Source organism: Dicentrarchus labrax, unplaced genomic scaffold, assembly GCF_905237075.1.
Source record: "Dicentrarchus labrax unplaced genomic scaffold, dlabrax2021, whole genome shotgun sequence".
In the NCBI taxonomy this organism is placed as follows: Eukaryota; Metazoa; Chordata; class Actinopteri; family Moronidae; genus Dicentrarchus; species Dicentrarchus labrax.
The window spans coordinates 3,040,088-3,057,014 of NW_026136707.1; the positions used below are offsets into that span (position 1 = coordinate 3,040,088).

Sequence of the window (16,927 nt, forward strand, 5' to 3'; positions counted from 1 at the left end):
CATGATACATGCAGTTCACTCTTTTATTCATTTAGTGACACCAAATACAGTACAGTACATAGCATGTTCATACAGTCAAACATTAAACAGGTTCAATGTTTCTTAAAAAGAATTACATATATAATAAAAAAGTTTCAGCTAAAACAAAGTATCCTCAATAGCATAAAGTCCCTTATTGGGCCTCATTGACCTTTGACCCAGGCAGGGTCACACTAGTGGGACTTTTTCCTCTCCTCGCACTGAGGGCCGGAGAAAGGGGGGCGACAGCGGCATTTGTCTGGAGAAATACACTTCCCTCCATTCAGGCAGGGCTTACTGCACACAGCTAACAGCCGAGAGACAAAAGACAAGAACAAATGTGTTTAATCATGTGTAAAAACAATAAAATAAATAAACCTGAGAAACAAGTAAATGAATGTGATTGTAAATCCTAACGCCACTAAAAGTGCTTCCATGTCTGGGTTGTGTCACATCTGGAAAAACACTGAGCCGAAAACATTAGCGGACACATCCACGCGATTTATTTCATCCTCGGCTGTTACAGGGATCCAGGGAATTCACAACAACCATAAGAGAACAACGTCTGAATGAACAAGAGAGGAAGGAAAGAGACAAAAGAACTTGTAAAAGGCCTCGATGCGTGTGAAAGAGTTTGGTCTTTGGGACCAGTTTGAACTCACCGGTATGGCAGGCACCACCCAGCCATCCCTCCGGACAGCTGCAGATTCCTGGAGCCACGCAGATTCCCCCGTTCCTGCAGCCTTGAGGACAGATTGCTGCACAAAACAAACCGTAGAAAGACATTCTCAGCAGATCTTTAGCTGCACATTTGCTGTGCTGCTCTAGAGGCAGAAACAACGACATCTGGATGAGTTAAAGGGATAGTTGACATTTTGGGAAATATGTTTGGTGAGAGGATCAATACCCCGTTTATATGTGCACGCTACATATGAGGTTACAGCTAGATTGGCTTAACTCAGAAACATAAATCCACCTACCAGCACCTAAAGATCATAACTAATTAACATGTTTGTTTGTTTAATCTGTACAGAAACAGAAGTATAAAGACGATAAGTTGTGGTTTGACAAGGCGTTAAATGTTTGGACCATTTTTTGTCCAGGTTAGATGTTTCACCTCGTTTTCAGCTTTTATGCTAAGCTAACCTTTATGGCTTTATATCTAATTTAAACAAACAAGATATAACGTGTTAATTGGAGTTTCCTGTAAATTGTTGTGTGTGTGTATCGGTGGATATCGGCTTGGGTTTGAATGTGCGGCTCTGTGCACATTGGAAGGCTAACAGAGGGTTAATGTACTGCATTCGTTTTGTATATCACTACCTAAAGACACATCTGGTAAATGCATCTGTGCTTCCAGAGACTTTAAACAGATGTGAGTGTTGCTGCACAGCATTATGTTTAAATTCTTTATGATAAGCTAAGCGGCTGCCAGCTGTAGGTACACAGTTAGTGTACAGACATGAGTGTTAACGAGCTTTTTAATTTAACTCTGGACAAGTAAAATGTCCAATTATTCTTTAAAATCTTAGTTGGTGAAAAGTAACGACGTGATCTTGGGTGGTAAATAAAGCCAGACTGCTCATCAACAATAGTGTGGATACGTTGAATTTAGAAGATCAGAACATCTAACATCTTTATCTCAACCAATCGCAACCACCAAGTTAGATGAATTCATCATGACAACGACTTGGAAAGCTGGAGAAGCATTTTAAATGTTTCATTAAGTTGCTGTTGATGAATAGCTCCGGCCGACAGACCGGCTCCATTTGGTGGCTTTGACCTGGGGTGTTAAAGGGGTAATTAGATGCGGCTGTAAACAGACCCTCTTGGCATTTTGAGCCGGTCCAGCTTGAGGGGCAGATGCACTTGGCCACTCCGTTGACAGCGATGCAATCTCCTCCGTTCCAACATCCGCCGTCACACGTCACTGCCAAAAGACAAGACGCAGATCACGCCCATCAGCAGGGATACATTTACCTTTCCTCAAGTGTTTTCAGCTGATTTTAGAAATATATATATATATATATATAAAACTTGGTCATGAGTCCTAATTCTCCCCCTGTAAAATGCTTCCCAACCTTTTGGCCTCCCTGACCCTCCCTCACATATGTCTACCAGCAGTTTCTATGTTTGAATTTCATTTTTAGAAGCTTGATGAGATAAAAGTATCCAGTAATTCTCTACAAAAAAGTGGAGGATTCATAAAAATGTGCAATAAAATAAACAATATTTGTATTTTTTTTCTTTTTTTCTGGTCCCTGTGAATTGTCTTGCGACCTCTTGTGGACGCCGGACCGCCAGTTTAAGAAACAGTGGTCTAAATGCTGGTGGACAAACACTTTTATAGATATTTACTCTTTATATAATATCACATAAACCTTACTGAGGACATGACCTCAGTTTCCTCACCCCTCACGGCAGCCCTCATACTGACGATCTAACTTTTAGGGCTCATTTACAACAGCAGCACATTGAGGTTGAGCCACTGGACACATTTTTACTGCGCGCATACTAAACTACAGCTGCAAATGTAGCTGCTCTACTTTCCGACTGGTGGTTAAAAGGAATCTGGTGCCTGTCTGGTAGCAAGAGGGACAGCTGTGTGTTGGAATGTGTGGATACAGTTGTACTGTAGCACATGAAAGAAAGAAAACACCGGATATACACACACAGTTACTACAGGATGGATTCAGAATAGATGCATAAAGACTGGTTTCTTTCTCTGGAATCGAACCTGCTTACCTTTGTGACAATATCGTCCTCCGTATCCTGGACGGCATCTGCATTTTCCAGGGCGAAGACACGCTCCTCCGTTCTTACATTTGGGGTAACAGTTGGCTGCATTCACACACAAGATTTTGACATTACTAGTTAGCAATCTGGTTGTTTTAAGAGTATTAATCTTGGATATTGTAACAATTAGAAGCAAAACAAGTCATTTTTATGTCATTTTATGTCTTAAAATAAACATGTTTGACCCCTTCAGAGTAGGGCTTTGCATTAAACTGATGTATGTTACATTAAAGCTGCATTAAAGGGAAAAGCAAGCATTTATTTTTGTTTATGTGGTTGTTTGTCTTACAGGTAAAGGCATTTAAGTGCAAATCTCTTTAACCCTCATCCTACTTTTTGTCTCACAGCTGCCCCTGACTTTGTTAATCAATGTGTTCCTCCTGTCTACATATCATCGTTTGTTACTGTTTTATTTAGTGCTTTTTATAAGTGTTGATGTCCTGTTGGACCCCAGTCAGAAGCACATAATTCTGCCTATATGCAGTTTTAATATATGGGACTATTTATTGAGTTAATTTGAGCCATTGATCATAATTTAAAGTATTACACAGTACAGTGTGGCACTCATTGTGAAGCAGACACAGATTTCCTCATAAAAACAAAAGAAACATAACTAACTTTCCTAAAATGATAATAATCTGTTGTTTCTTACAGTAGTTCAATCCAGTTAAATATGTTAATAGGATGAGCGTTAAGCATTGGTTCTTCTGCAGGAGGAGAAATGTCAATTAAACTGAGCGAATATTCTTCTGACAGCAAAATAAAACTATACAACTAAACACATCTTTAAACGCATTTAAAATGAAATTTAAATTTAAAAAACTTGTGTAACATCACCATACTGGCAGGTCTCTCCCTCGTAGCCCCTGGAGCAGAAGCATGTGTTGTTGCGGATGCAGACTCCTCCGTGTTCGCACGGCGGGTCGCACTTCGCTTTGGGGTCGAAAACGAACCCGACCGCGACTCCCCGAGGCGCGTCCGAGCGCGCCGAGCAGACCCCGACCAGAGCCAGCAACGAGGCCAGCAGCACCGGGGAACCGAGACCCGCGACCACCATGTTCGGTTGCTGTTCTGTCTCTCAACAGGAGGAGAGGAAGGAAGGGACAGACGGACGGTGGACGGAGATGGAGGAGAAAGTGCCCAACCAGCACCGAGACCTCTCCACGTCGCCCCCGCTGTGGCGCACAGGGAAACTACAACCGGGAGGGGGGAGCAGGAGGGGCGGGGAGAGTGTCTGTGCTGGGGGGGGCTGATTCAGACTGTGGTAAGTTTTTAAAAGTGTCCAAAGATACATAAACATTAGTTTGAGCCATTTGTACATGAAACACTACACAGGTGTTAACAGAGACACTAACTGAGGCTCCGTTCCGTTTAGTGTAGCCTTAATCATTAGTCTCATTAGTAACACCTGAGGTCAACTGTCTGATGGCTGCTGGAAGAGAAGGAAGAACTCTTCTCGGAGCATAAAGGTAACATTGACTTTAGTATTTAACTCATTTCATAATAATAAAAGCTTCTCTTTATACATCCATTCAAACTAATTCTAACAGTTACACACACATTAATCATAAACTGCTAACTGGCACATTCCTGCAAACTGTATTGCTCTTCATAAATGTATTTAAGTAAGGCATTTAATGTACACATTGTCTCTTTTTTATATATTTGTGGATATTTTCTCCTTTATTTTCTCTATTTTTATCTTTATTCATATTTTTCTGTGTTTATTGTTATGCATCAGTTTATAAAGGCAAATTCCTTTCTTGTCAGAATCAGAATCTGGGTATAGAATAAGGAATTTGACTTGGTAAGTTGGTGCAAAACAATTAAACATAGAATAATATAATTGATAATAAAAAAAAAGAGACAATAAAAAGAATAAAACTGTAGAGCTGTACGGGGGAGTGCAGGGGAATCTGGAAGTTAGCAGTGAGACATTTAATGATATGTGCAACATGGAAAGATAAAATCAGAGTAAAGTGCATTAATGTTGCAAAGAATAATAAACCCGATAGACAAACAACAAACCAACATCAGTGTTCTGGTCAAATTGGGTTACGTTTGTATGATGTATGATGTTTATGAAAAACATAGTGGCTGTCCCTCCACTTGGTTTTGTTGTGGTTTCTTACTGTTTACTGACTTTAAACACTTTAAACACACTTCCAGTAGTAGCTGGTGGCTTTTTTAGAAATAAAGTTCCTAAGAGAATCTGAAAAGTAACCAAGTTGGCAACACTGAACGAATGTCATGTTTAACTTAACAAAAGGAAATAAATTGACAATAAAAAGCTCAAAAGAAGGACATGTAACATATTTTCTACTGTTTATTGCTGGGGACAGATGGGAACTTTTAGGTACCCAAAGAATGGGTAGTTACGCCCTATGTTGTTGTGTCTCGTGTACATTGGGATGGGACTCAAACGTTGTTTTATTGGGTCTGTTTACCCAAATTTCTAAAACAAACAAGACACATTTTTACACTGATTTATAATCGATTTCTGTTCTCTTTTAAATACAACAGGTGAAACATTAAACAGTAACAATGCCCAGTTTCCTCCACAGACAAAACCATAAAAACGATCGATGTCCTGTTGATTATCCAGAGAAACAAAGACACATTGCTACATTACCTTTAAATATAATTTATTAACTAAACTGAATTCACTGCTCGTGTACTGGAACGATGGCAGAAATCTCCAAAGATCAACCAAAACTGGTTGATCAGACACTCGATTAGGCTCTGAGCCTGTTCCCTTCAAACCATTGAGCTCATCAAGAGTCGTGATGTTCTTCAGCTCCAGCAGACATACTGTAGTGAGTCCACAGCCGGTGGAGCGTTAACAGGCAGAAGAAAGCCTCAGCGTGGAGCCAACTTATTACTCTCAGAAAGCAGGACCCTGTTTTAGGATAAGTTCATGTTGAACACACGTGGAAAAGCCATTTCCTTTTACCTGGTGAGAGGAAGGGTGCTGGGTCTATATGAGCTATGGGCTGAGTGGAAGGTCTGCTGTGATTGCAATAACACAACCAAATCACACGTGGCTGTGGCCTCCACAGTGAAACCAGCTTTTTCCATCATTTATTTCTGCCCAAAAAATGTAAATTTTGCTATTTTTCCACTGATACAGTAGCCTTCAACTCTATGCGTGTTCTCAAAGATCTTTTTAATAATGTAGCGCCCCTTTGAAATATATTTTTCAACCATGTGCCCCCAGAAAAAGAGATTGAATACAGCACAACCTTGTAACAACACTTAAATTCTACATTTCGATTGTTGAGAATCCATTAAACTGATTCAAACCAGAGCCAGAGCAGTCTCAGTCTAACACTGAGATGCCATTGAAGGTGCATTGCACTGTGTTTTCTCTTATTATAAGTAAACCAGCGACAGACAGAAATGTTTGTGCGTTAGATTAAAAGTTCTGTATGCTGACGGCCAGTTTGCAAAGTAGTCAGACGGACCATCCTGTAACTTTAAAGTCATCAGTTATCACTAAGCAGCTACAAAATCAGACCATTTGTGACTGATTCAGGATCAGTGTTGGGCTTGTTACTAAAAAAAAAAGTAATTTATCACTTATTAGTCTTTTCAAATGTAGTATTACTTTACTCCTTACTCACTGCCAAAAGTAATTAGTTACACTACTTGTTGTATTAATTTTCCCAAAAAATTGCAGATCGAAATCCAGTTTTGTTTGTTAAAATCAAAGTAATATTTCTATCTTCCAAACTAGTTTCCTCTACGATAACAAAAAATATTTTTTGGAGTGTTAACTGTAATATTATTACTGAAAAGTATTACTATTACACCACTAGTTACTGGGTAAAGTAATATTATTACTAGTAATGAGTTACTGACCAACACATATTAGGGACTAGTTTGTTAAACATTTCTGAGTCTGGTATCAGTTTAAATCAAACAGTGAACTTTAGACTGGGGAGTGAAGCTGTAGCTTATTTACACAGTGATAACATATAACAGATAACAGATACATTTACTTGACCGTGTTATTATTAGCAATGGTGAAGCGTAATCTCCAAGTTTGTAGTGGAACACAAAGCATCAGTGTAAGTGATGAAGAAAATGACAGAGGTGATAGTAAAGCCTGCCAGATAGGATTATACACACACACACACACACAACACACACACACACACACACACATATATATATATATATGACAAAAGCTGGAACTTATTAAGACTAATACTGAAATATTAGAGTAAAATGAATGTATTAATGAGTTCAGCTGACAGTTTCTATACAATAAACAAACATGTTGGGGCAATGATCTCTTAAACTGGGTAAGACCTGTACTGAGGCATAATATTTATTTTGTAGTTGAACATTAAATATATTAAATATGTAGGATTACTGTAACAATTATTAAGCAAAAATATCAAAATATCCAGACTTAATATTCCTAACAGTTGCACTACTTTCTGCATTATCTGCTGCAAACACACACACCATTACACCCTTGATAAGACATTGTTCGCCCACTGATTTACTGGCTGGGATCTCAATGAAAAATGTATTTTGCAAAGAAAATGAATATACTGTCAGCTTATAGTCTAAGCTTAGACAAAGGGAAAACTGATAGTGCTTACTGTGTGTGTGTGTGTGTGTGTGTGTGTGTGTTTAGTGAAGCTCTGGTCCAAACCACTGACCTGGATCTCAGAGAGGAAGTGAAGTGGTGTTTAAATGAGTGCAACAGATGTGAACATACCGCGATACACTGGAGACATCCTGTGCTTCCACTGTAGCTCCAGGGAGGAGAGTCTGTAACACACTGACATACAGTCTATTGAAACAAGAGCACAAATATAAAGTTATAATCTGCATATTATTAACATGTAAAATAATAAATAAAGTAAATATCAAACAGATAAAGCTTTATTTAGGAGGTATTTGTTTCTTTGTGGGTGCTTAATGTACCCTACATAGGCCTCAGGTAACGGTGGACCCTCTAGTGGTTGTTGTTGGGCTCTCAGTCTGGTCCAGAGCCGCCCATCTGGACAGTAACTGGCCATGTTGTCATGTTCTACCCACCTACCTTTTGTCTTTTAAACTTCCCCTTCAAGATGAAAATTCCTGCATAATAAAGGTCAGAATTTAATGACCAGATTGCCGTGAATCATCAGATCATATTTATCCGATTTCTTCAACTGGATTTTTGTTTTCTGGCATTTATGACGTTACACGCTCAGACACACAGATTTCTACTGAACAGAACAGAAAGATTGTCAGTAGGGTTGTTTGTTTGTTGGCCTACTACTGTACATACTAGGTGGTGTCACTACTACTACTGGCCTCCCTATCATAATTCTGAATACATTTAGCTGTGGATGACAATAGATTGAAGACAATAATAGAGCAAACAATCAGTCGATTAATAGACAGAAGACTAATCTGCAACTACTTTGATAAAAATTCACTGGTTTGGACACAAATGTGAAAATATGATGTTCGTCGGACAAAATAAGACATTTGAAGATGTTTATTTTGGGTCTGGGAAACTGTAATAGACCTTTTTTGGGGCTGTTTCCTTACATCATAGATTAATGTTTTAATGATTCAACATTTAACTCAGAAAATAATCAGGAGTTTAATTGATAATGAAGTTACAGTGAACACATGCAAATGTTAGAATTGGTTACCCACCCTAATTAATCAACCAGTGGTTATCAAACAGTGGGGCAGACAACGGTGGGGCATAGAGCCACTGCAGGTGGGGCAAGGATGACAAAAATATGTATTTGAACAAAGCTGAATTAATACGATTTATGCAGAGAAAATAAACAAGTTTGTTGATGCTATCGTGACTTTTATTTTACAAAAATTCAACTCTGACCCTTTTTTTATTATAGTTTTGGTTCCCTTACTGTTGATAATGTTTAGTAAAACTTGTGGGGTGTAAACTTTTCAAAGGAGGGCAGGCCAGAAAAAGTTTGAGAACCATTGTTGTAAACAAAAGTTTAATTAATATAGTTTCTTGTGTGTTTCACTTTTGTACAAATTGTGGGAAACACTCCTGACAAACCTGTCGTGGTGTTCAGACAGAATTCTGCAGGTTGATTTGTGTCTAATATCAGCGCAGTGGTGGTGTGTCACTTTAATAATCTCATAAATAATAAATAATGTAATTAATGGCAGTGAAATGACAGTTTGGGGCTCTTCAGCAGAGGCGAGGTGATACTATAGTTTCAGACCAGTTGACACCACCTAGTGTGTACAGAGAATATAACAAGTGAACACAAGAAATTGAAAATGAGTCATGATTTTATTTTCAGCTACATGCATGAAAAACACAAAAACTGTCGGTAACAGATTCACATCTACACTGTTTTATCATCACGTATCAAGAAGGATTGGATCTGGAGGTTTTCTTATGATATCTGCGTATACATTTTATTAACTGTCAGAAAATAATAAATGTATATTAGTATTTAATCTGACCTGTGGAATCACAAAATAAACCATAATTCAAATAATTCACATTTCGGGTATTTCTGCGTTATGTGAAGTCCTTCGGTACATTACATGATCTGTCTGTAGTATGAATATTCACTTAATAATCAATCCAATCCAAAATGATACCATGATGTAACAAAGGAAGTCATAAAAATGTTAAAAATTATAAACTCAAGGAATAGCAGTCAGCTCATGAGACAAGTTACAGAGCAGCAGAGGGGATTAAAATAGCAAACACATTATTGTGAATGACACCGCAGCCCACAAAAATAGGACAACCGCAAAAAAAAGGAAGGAAAGTTGCTCCCACACCAGCAGTTATTCTTGATATAACAAGTACTGAAGCAAGCCAAGAAGGACATATTTTACATTTACACATTCCTGTATTTTTAAAGCCCACTGTAAAGCTCCCAAATTTTTACTATGAAATTAAAAATATCCCTTTTTTTTTTTACAAAGCTGTTTTTGTAACTAACTTGTATCATGTACGAGTCTTCACAGTAGTCACATGTGCTTTTAAATCACTTAGATGAATAAGCTGAAATTAAAGACCTAAAGAACAAACAAAAAAACAAACAAATGACATAAGATAATACGTCGTCTATATTGCACGATACAATATCAAGAATCATGTTTTTATGAAACAGAAAGAGAGAGACTGGCTGTAGGAAGGAATGAAAAAGAGGGCGTAAGGAAGTGGTGAGGAACAGCTCAGTGGTTTTTTTATTGTGTCAGAAAACTCTTCTTGTCCCTTCAGTTGCTGTATTTGTCGTTAACGATGGTATGGAGCAGTCGGGGCGGGCAGCCGTTGCACTTATACAACATTATTATCAATATCTGTAGATAATGATCAGGGTAAAGTGCTTTATAACTGAAACTACTGCTTCCAGTAATTTAATTGTTGAGGAGTGACTGTGTAAACGTGATGGGAATGCCTACTAATAAATGTGAATATGAAATTATATCCATCTATTCTGTTGGCACCAGGGTGAGAAATGACTACAGAGCTCAAACAACCACAATAGCTCTTCTAAACGTCACACTTGGAGAAAAGGAAAACAAAGAAGTGGTTGGGACTTTTTAGAAATGGATGAGCCATGTGACTAATTTAAGAAAAGTTATGTCCTCGTCCGTTATTCCGTTATCGCTGAGATTTCCTACTTGGAAGTCACAGCAGTATGTGACGCCTGGGCTCTTGTGCTTGCCTTATTGGTAGACCTGAACGTGCCCATGCAAGGAGGTGGTGTTCCCCCCACAGTCCACATACTGGTACATCTCCTGGGAGACCTGCTCCGCGTGGCCGAAGTACGACGTCGTCACCGTCACCCTGGAAAAATAACCACAGAGTCATCTACTGTACGTCAGACAACAAGGTGAGTCAGCTCTAAATCCTGCACTGGTGTGGAAAATGTGGGTGATTCAGCAGATTATAAATATTGATCTAACTTCTTGGTTGACTTGAATCTAAATGAGAAGATCCAAAGAACCACAGATGGCGACTGTGAATAAATATCTAAAAGAGTTAATAGTTATTTAATAGGAATTCATGACCAGAACATTCATCATCTTGAAACATCAGCAGGTTTTTGGTTTAAAAGCTGCACAATTAATCAAAATATGATCAAATATGAAAACGGCAGTAGCTGTAATTCTTTGATAAAGGTAAAATGTGAGTCAGACAGCATTATAATGAAGGACTGTAGTGCTGCAGAGATTCCCTCGGCCTTTTCAGATGTAAGGAAACATGTTTGTTTGCTACGGACCCGAAAAGATTCTACAGATTTCAAATCATCATGATTTTAATCTGTGAAGCAAAAATCATCATTCCCACACTAATTATATTGCAGCCAGAATATCTTTACCTTATTGTTAGTACAGCTAGTTTACCCATAGAATAATCAATAGATATACAGTAAGTGCCCTTCCATAGATTCTTGACCCAATCTGGAAGAAACGCAGTCACTTGCAGTCAGTGGTGGTGAAATGATAAGTAACTCTAAAGATAAATAATTATTTAACTACTAATTGTTAATGCCATTTTTTCAATTCTATTTATGTCATTGTCGTCGTTTTCCGTGTTCCTGATACAGCTGTTTGCCACATTTGGGTGTTTTAGTCTTCTGTTGTTTTTTGGGGGGGCTTTTTCCCTTTTATTAGATAGGACAGCTGAAAACAGACAGGAACCAGTAGAGAGATTGCGGGGGGGGGGACGGGGACCTGTGGCCCCTGCAGCAAGGACCCAGCCCCCGCACATGGATCTACCAGGTGAGCCATCTGGGCGCCCCGTCTGTCTTCTATCGTTAAATGCATCAAACTAACACTCACAAATGTCCCTTGGGGTATTATGTTCTTAGATGTAAAATCACTGAAATGCAAGAAGAGCCTTTATAATATTAGCTGCCTCCATTTTCACTGGGATTCAGTCTGATGTTTCTTGGCTGGAAAGCTGCTGTTTTGGCTTTGACCACAAAAGAATAAGAAGTCATCTAATAAAGATCATTTCTGCCTCGGAGAGATGTTCGGCTATATTTACAGTCTGTTTGAAAGTCAGCATTGACATGTAAATGAGCAAGGCACCCAAAAGGCCTGCGTATCCGCTGTTGGTCTGAGCGGCAGAAGGCCGTGTTGTTTCTGGGCAGCTCGTCAGTATGTGTGGGTGTGGAGAGAGAGAGAGAGAGAGAGAGAGAGAGAGAGAGAGAGACTGCAGGATGTAAATAAATACATTAAAAATACTGAATATTGAGCCACACTTACTGCATCATGACCACTATGTTGTGGACTTTAATGGTTGGCAAGGTGCAGTAGTCACTGTAAGAGAAGAAGGATTTAATGATTTTTAAAATGATAAAAGTGTGAACAGTGAACATTTTTATGACTTCTAGCTAAGATACTTACAACATATAACTCATCTCATCGGCAATGGTGGTGGGGACTGTGTAGTCGATCTGAAATAGACATCGTTTATGAAGCATTTAAGGAGCAAAACAACATTATACACTATATTTATGCTAATTATAACACAATGAATGTATGTTTTTACAGTTTTATCCTCAATCCTGTTTAATCAGTGGCAAGTGGTGTTACAGTCGTAAGTCGTAAGAAGGTCGTAAGATTTGTAATGTCACAAGACTTAAAGACAATGAGGCTTTAATGGTGCTTAAAAGATTTGTTTGAAGTCCGGATCTCTGTGATTTAAGCTGGATGAGGTTTCCTTGGTATCGTGACTGTGGGTGTAACAATGAGCTGTTGTAGTAGGCTGTGGATTTTCAGTATCTACAGTCACTGAATTAACTTTCTTACCAGCCATGAATCTGTAACTATGCAGAGTCATTTGGGTGTACGGTGAAATGTATTTCAACCCACCTGCCGTTCATCCAGCGGTATGATCACCGAGCTGTTGTTGAACTTGGCCTTGCCTATCACCGTCTTGGAGAACTGCACTTGGGCTGTGATGTTGGTCACAGATACGGTGTAGTAGTTATTATTGGTGATGTTCAGAGTGCTCTGGATGGAAGAACATAAAAGGTGTGAGATTCTGGAAATACAGTGTGTGACTTTTAAGGAAATGTACACATTTTTAGCATTTTAAACCTGCAGAAACAGAGTTTTTGGCCACTTGGAGGCAGTGGATACAAGCTGTAAACACACAACACTGACCTATTATCACATTTTAAGTTGATATGGCGAACATGGCGTTAGCAAACGACTGCCTATTTACACATCCAGCAGACATATATCAAGCAGCCCCTGGCTGATTTAAGTCCAGTATTCACTCTGTTTTTAAGTCTATTACCATTTGGTGTTTAACCGGTACTGTACTGAGCTTTTTTGCTGACAATAGCTCTCTGCTGCAGCTGCAAACACTACTGACAAGAGCTGTGAATGAACCAAAACAGAAAGGCTGCGGGCCAGAAAGCGAACACAATGAGCTGAGAGACACTAAAGAGCTAAGTGTATTCATCACTACAATGGACCCCTTTCACATACAAGTGGTCATGTGATCCATTGTTAATAATAAATATTGATTATAGCCGCTTTTAAGTCTTTGTCATAAAAAAAAAAAAAAAAAAGCACAAGCCCAAATGATTAAATTCTTCTCCATGGTAGGTATTAAGTGAGTGGCTACACAATCTTACTGTAATGTTGAGATAGACGATTCGTTTGTCCAGGTCGTAGGAGACGTAGGCAGACTTCACTCCCACGTAGGAGACATCAATAGAGCGAGGGAATAGGAAGAAAACGGCGAGGCCAGACAGCAGCAGGCAAAGTACCACTGATATCGTGACATACAGCTTTCTGCAGGAAAAAAAAAGAGAAGTGAGACCCCCTGAAACCAGCTGATGACTTCAAAGTCTAACATGTTTCTGTGTGTTCACTGAGTTTCATCATGCAGACAGCTAACTCAGTTAATCTTTAAAAAAAAGTGCACTCAATGCAGACTTACGTCCTGCTTGGCCTGAGCCTTTGGTCGCTGTATGGAATCAGAGCCACGAGCTGGTTCTCTTGGCCTGTTTGAATAATTCAAAGAAAAAGGAAATGTCATTTTACTGTTGAGAAAGGAATATGTTGTAAGATTTGTAATGACACTATGGTACAACTCCTGAGGAGAATATCTCAAAGTTGACTTTAGAAATTAGAAGTATACTCAGTTTTATGGATGATTGGTTCATTCTTACCCATCAAAAAAGTATAGTTTTATGCATTGATGAATCAGTTTCTTGGCTGTAACTAGATGGCAATCTTAACCAGATTAGGGGTTTGTTTAACTGGTACAGCAGCAGGAAGAACAGAGAGCTTTAAAACATAGCAACTGTTTCCCATTCTGTTAGGCAAACTGCGAGAATTTAAGAGCATCAATATTTAATGAAAACTTGAAATATTCAGGCGAAGTTAGCAAACAAAATGGCCTATTAATTTAGTCTGTTTTTTTCTTGTATGTTATTATATATTTGCTACATCTCTAGATTTAAAATGTATACCGATTAATGGTTATTTGAATAATCTATAAAGTTTTACCTCGTGGGATTCTGCCGGTGCCCTGACACGTAGGGCACGTGACGCTGTCCCGTCCGGTGAACTCCACGTAGGGGAACTGAGATACGTCGCCATTCTTTCCATCTTCCCCCGTTTGACCGTCTCTGTACTCGCCGTTCGCCGTCAGCGCTTCCTGACTCTCGTCTTTGTGCTTGGCCAAGTGTGACTGAGACTTGCCCATATCTGCAGCTGTCTACAACACACAACACAAACAATAGCATGAGGAGAGAGAGGAACTGCAGCTGTATGTGCTGACTAACCACATGCCACACAACCGCTTGAATGTGAAACTAGACCTGGACGCATTCCAGGAAACATTTCCCCCGGGAGAACAAACTGCTCGACTGCTGCACCGTCCATGATGAAAAGCCTCTTGTAAAACTTAATACACTAAATTATTCTGTAAGACTGTGACCTTCTTAATATTATCACCTGTATTTAATTTCCAACGTGCTCTCTAATATAGAGATTTACAGCTTAATACTTGTGTAGTATCCTTCTAAAATGATCACAGCTTTAATATAATTCTTTTGAAATGATACAGTAAGACTTCTCTAGGGCAGCTGACTAGTCAATTAGGCAACTTCTTGGTCATTAAGGCCTTAACTGATTACAAAACTGATTATCTTTTTATGGGGAATGAGCTGTTGGTCATCAGCGAATACTGTAAAGTATAATAAATATGCTTAATTCTTTAGTAACCACAAGGTTTTAAGAGACCCGTACGTATGCCGATATTCATCTGGGGTATATTAAAAGAAATAAATTGTTTCATTACAATCAACTAATTGCATAGTAAAAATTTGCCTTACACGTTAATGCACCAGTAATAATCAGCCAGTTATATAATAATACGACCCTGACCAGAGCCAGTCATCACTATGAGTACTTTAACTTTTGATACTTTAAGTACTGACTAGTAAGGACAGTATAGTAAGTATTTTACTATGTAGAAACACACTGCAAATACTACAGATAAAAGTCCTCTATTGAAAATGTTATTTTAGTACAAATATCAGCAAAAAGTAAAGTAAAAGTACTCGTACTGCTTAAAAAATTCTCCCTGTGAGTGCTTTACTATATTACTATATATATTTGATTATTATTACTGATGCATTCATGTGTACTTAGCATTTTACTGTCGATGTGTAGCTGATTTAAACTATTTTACATACATTTGAGATGTTTAATATATTTTAGGCACAAAACATAGCATGATTAACTTATAAAACATGATGCATTTGTTGTCATGTTTTATAAATTCATCATGTTTTGTACATAAAAGTCTAGTCTGCAAAATAATAACGTCAGATAAATGCAGTGGGAGTAACTTAGAGGTATAAAGTAACGTTAGCAGCAACTGGAAATACTTGAGTAAGTATACTGAGTTACTTTCCACCATTGTTGTGGAGTAGGTCTAAATGCTGGTGAGAATAGTCACAGCTGACGTTACATAGAGTAAGCATAGCCAACTGAGGGGGTGACAAACACCTTTAACACAATGAGATGCCACAAACAACCCGCAGGCTGTTGCTCAGAGACGTCCTGGATGTCTAATGTGTGTCTAACATACATTATCAACACGGCCCAGGCCGCCATACTGCTGAGCCGTTGTCCCTCAGCCGGGAACACAACGTACCGACCGGAGGAAAACGGTTATAACGCCTTTAATGTCACCGACAAACGCCATATTTGACCTGTACATTGTCAGTTAAACACGAAATAATCATAAATAAAAAAAACTGCGTTCCATGTCGTCATGTAATTCTGACGTTTAATCGCACAAATTAACGGTCGCTCTGTAGAACGCTCCGCACCCGTACGTCATCGGAACCGTCGAACGTTCCACACGCGGTCGGCTAGCTTACATGTTCGGCCGACGTCTTACCTGGTTCTGTGTTTTTATTCGGACGCTCGTGCCATTCGTCGTCGCGTCGTCGCCGTTTGTTGTGGTTCGCGCACACCAGTGAGGAGGGCAGCCGACCGCCACGCCCCCTCCGCCTCCTCATTGGACAGACTCCACGCTAGGTCGCGTGTATCGGTTTCCACCGTGCAGACCGTAAATAAACGCGGGTGGCCGTTTTAATTCACTGTATGTAACGCAACAGCTGCAGCGGCCGTTGGAACGTTACATGTATCTATTATAGAATGTTCTGGGTGAATACTCGATTCTGATTGGCTGCTGGGTGTCCATTAGTACCTGATGTAGGACACCTACTAAGTAGTTCCAACCGTCTGTTTACCGTTCTAAATGAATGCGCTGCAAAGAACTTAAAGTTAAATATCCCATTAATGTGTCTCTACACTACAGTGTAGTCCTTCAGAGGCTGTAACACACAAACCCCTCTGAACTTACTCATACTTTCTTTTTTTGTGACCAATTTTCTACTAACTTTTGGCAAAATGGTATGAACAAACATATTATACATATTTTAGTAGAAGAAAGAAAAGTAGATATTCACGTCATCCATTATTCCTGATAATGGACACCTAAGTCGGGCATTATCACTTACCGACGATATATTTGGCTACCCACCTAACTATAATTACCATAGAAATACCAGTGGTGGACATAAATCAATACAAATACCACAATAAAAGT

General features: G+C 39.0%; 2 protein-coding genes across 2 annotated transcripts; both read right to left on the bottom strand.

The window, feature by feature from the left end:
• Positions 1-9: 9 nt before the first annotated feature.
• seraf (Schwann cell-specific EGF-like repeat autocrine factor) lies at positions 10-4,002 on the bottom strand. Its single transcript, XM_051407653.1, has 5 exons — positions 3,652-4,002; positions 2,764-2,859; positions 1,844-1,948; positions 681-776; positions 10-325 (listed from the first exon to the last, which is right to left on the bottom strand). The coding sequence occupies exons 1-5, from the start codon at positions 3,869-3,871 to the stop codon at positions 213-215; spliced, it is 630 nt and encodes a 209-aa protein (XP_051263613.1). The 5' UTR covers positions 3,872-4,002; the 3' UTR covers positions 10-212.
• Positions 4,003-9,081: 5,079 nt separating this feature from the next.
• tmem106ba (transmembrane protein 106Ba) lies at positions 9,082-16,342 on the bottom strand. The gene is made up of 8 exons (XM_051407651.1): positions 16,214-16,342; positions 14,308-14,518; positions 13,736-13,799; positions 13,428-13,587; positions 12,655-12,795; positions 12,187-12,236; positions 12,046-12,099; positions 9,082-10,618 (listed from the first exon to the last, which is right to left on the bottom strand). Exons 2-8 carry the CDS (start codon positions 14,504-14,506, stop codon positions 10,498-10,500), a joined length of 789 nt encoding a protein of 262 aa, XP_051263611.1. The 5' UTR covers positions 14,507-14,518; positions 16,214-16,342; the 3' UTR covers positions 9,082-10,497.
• Positions 16,343-16,927: the final 585 nt, after the last annotated feature.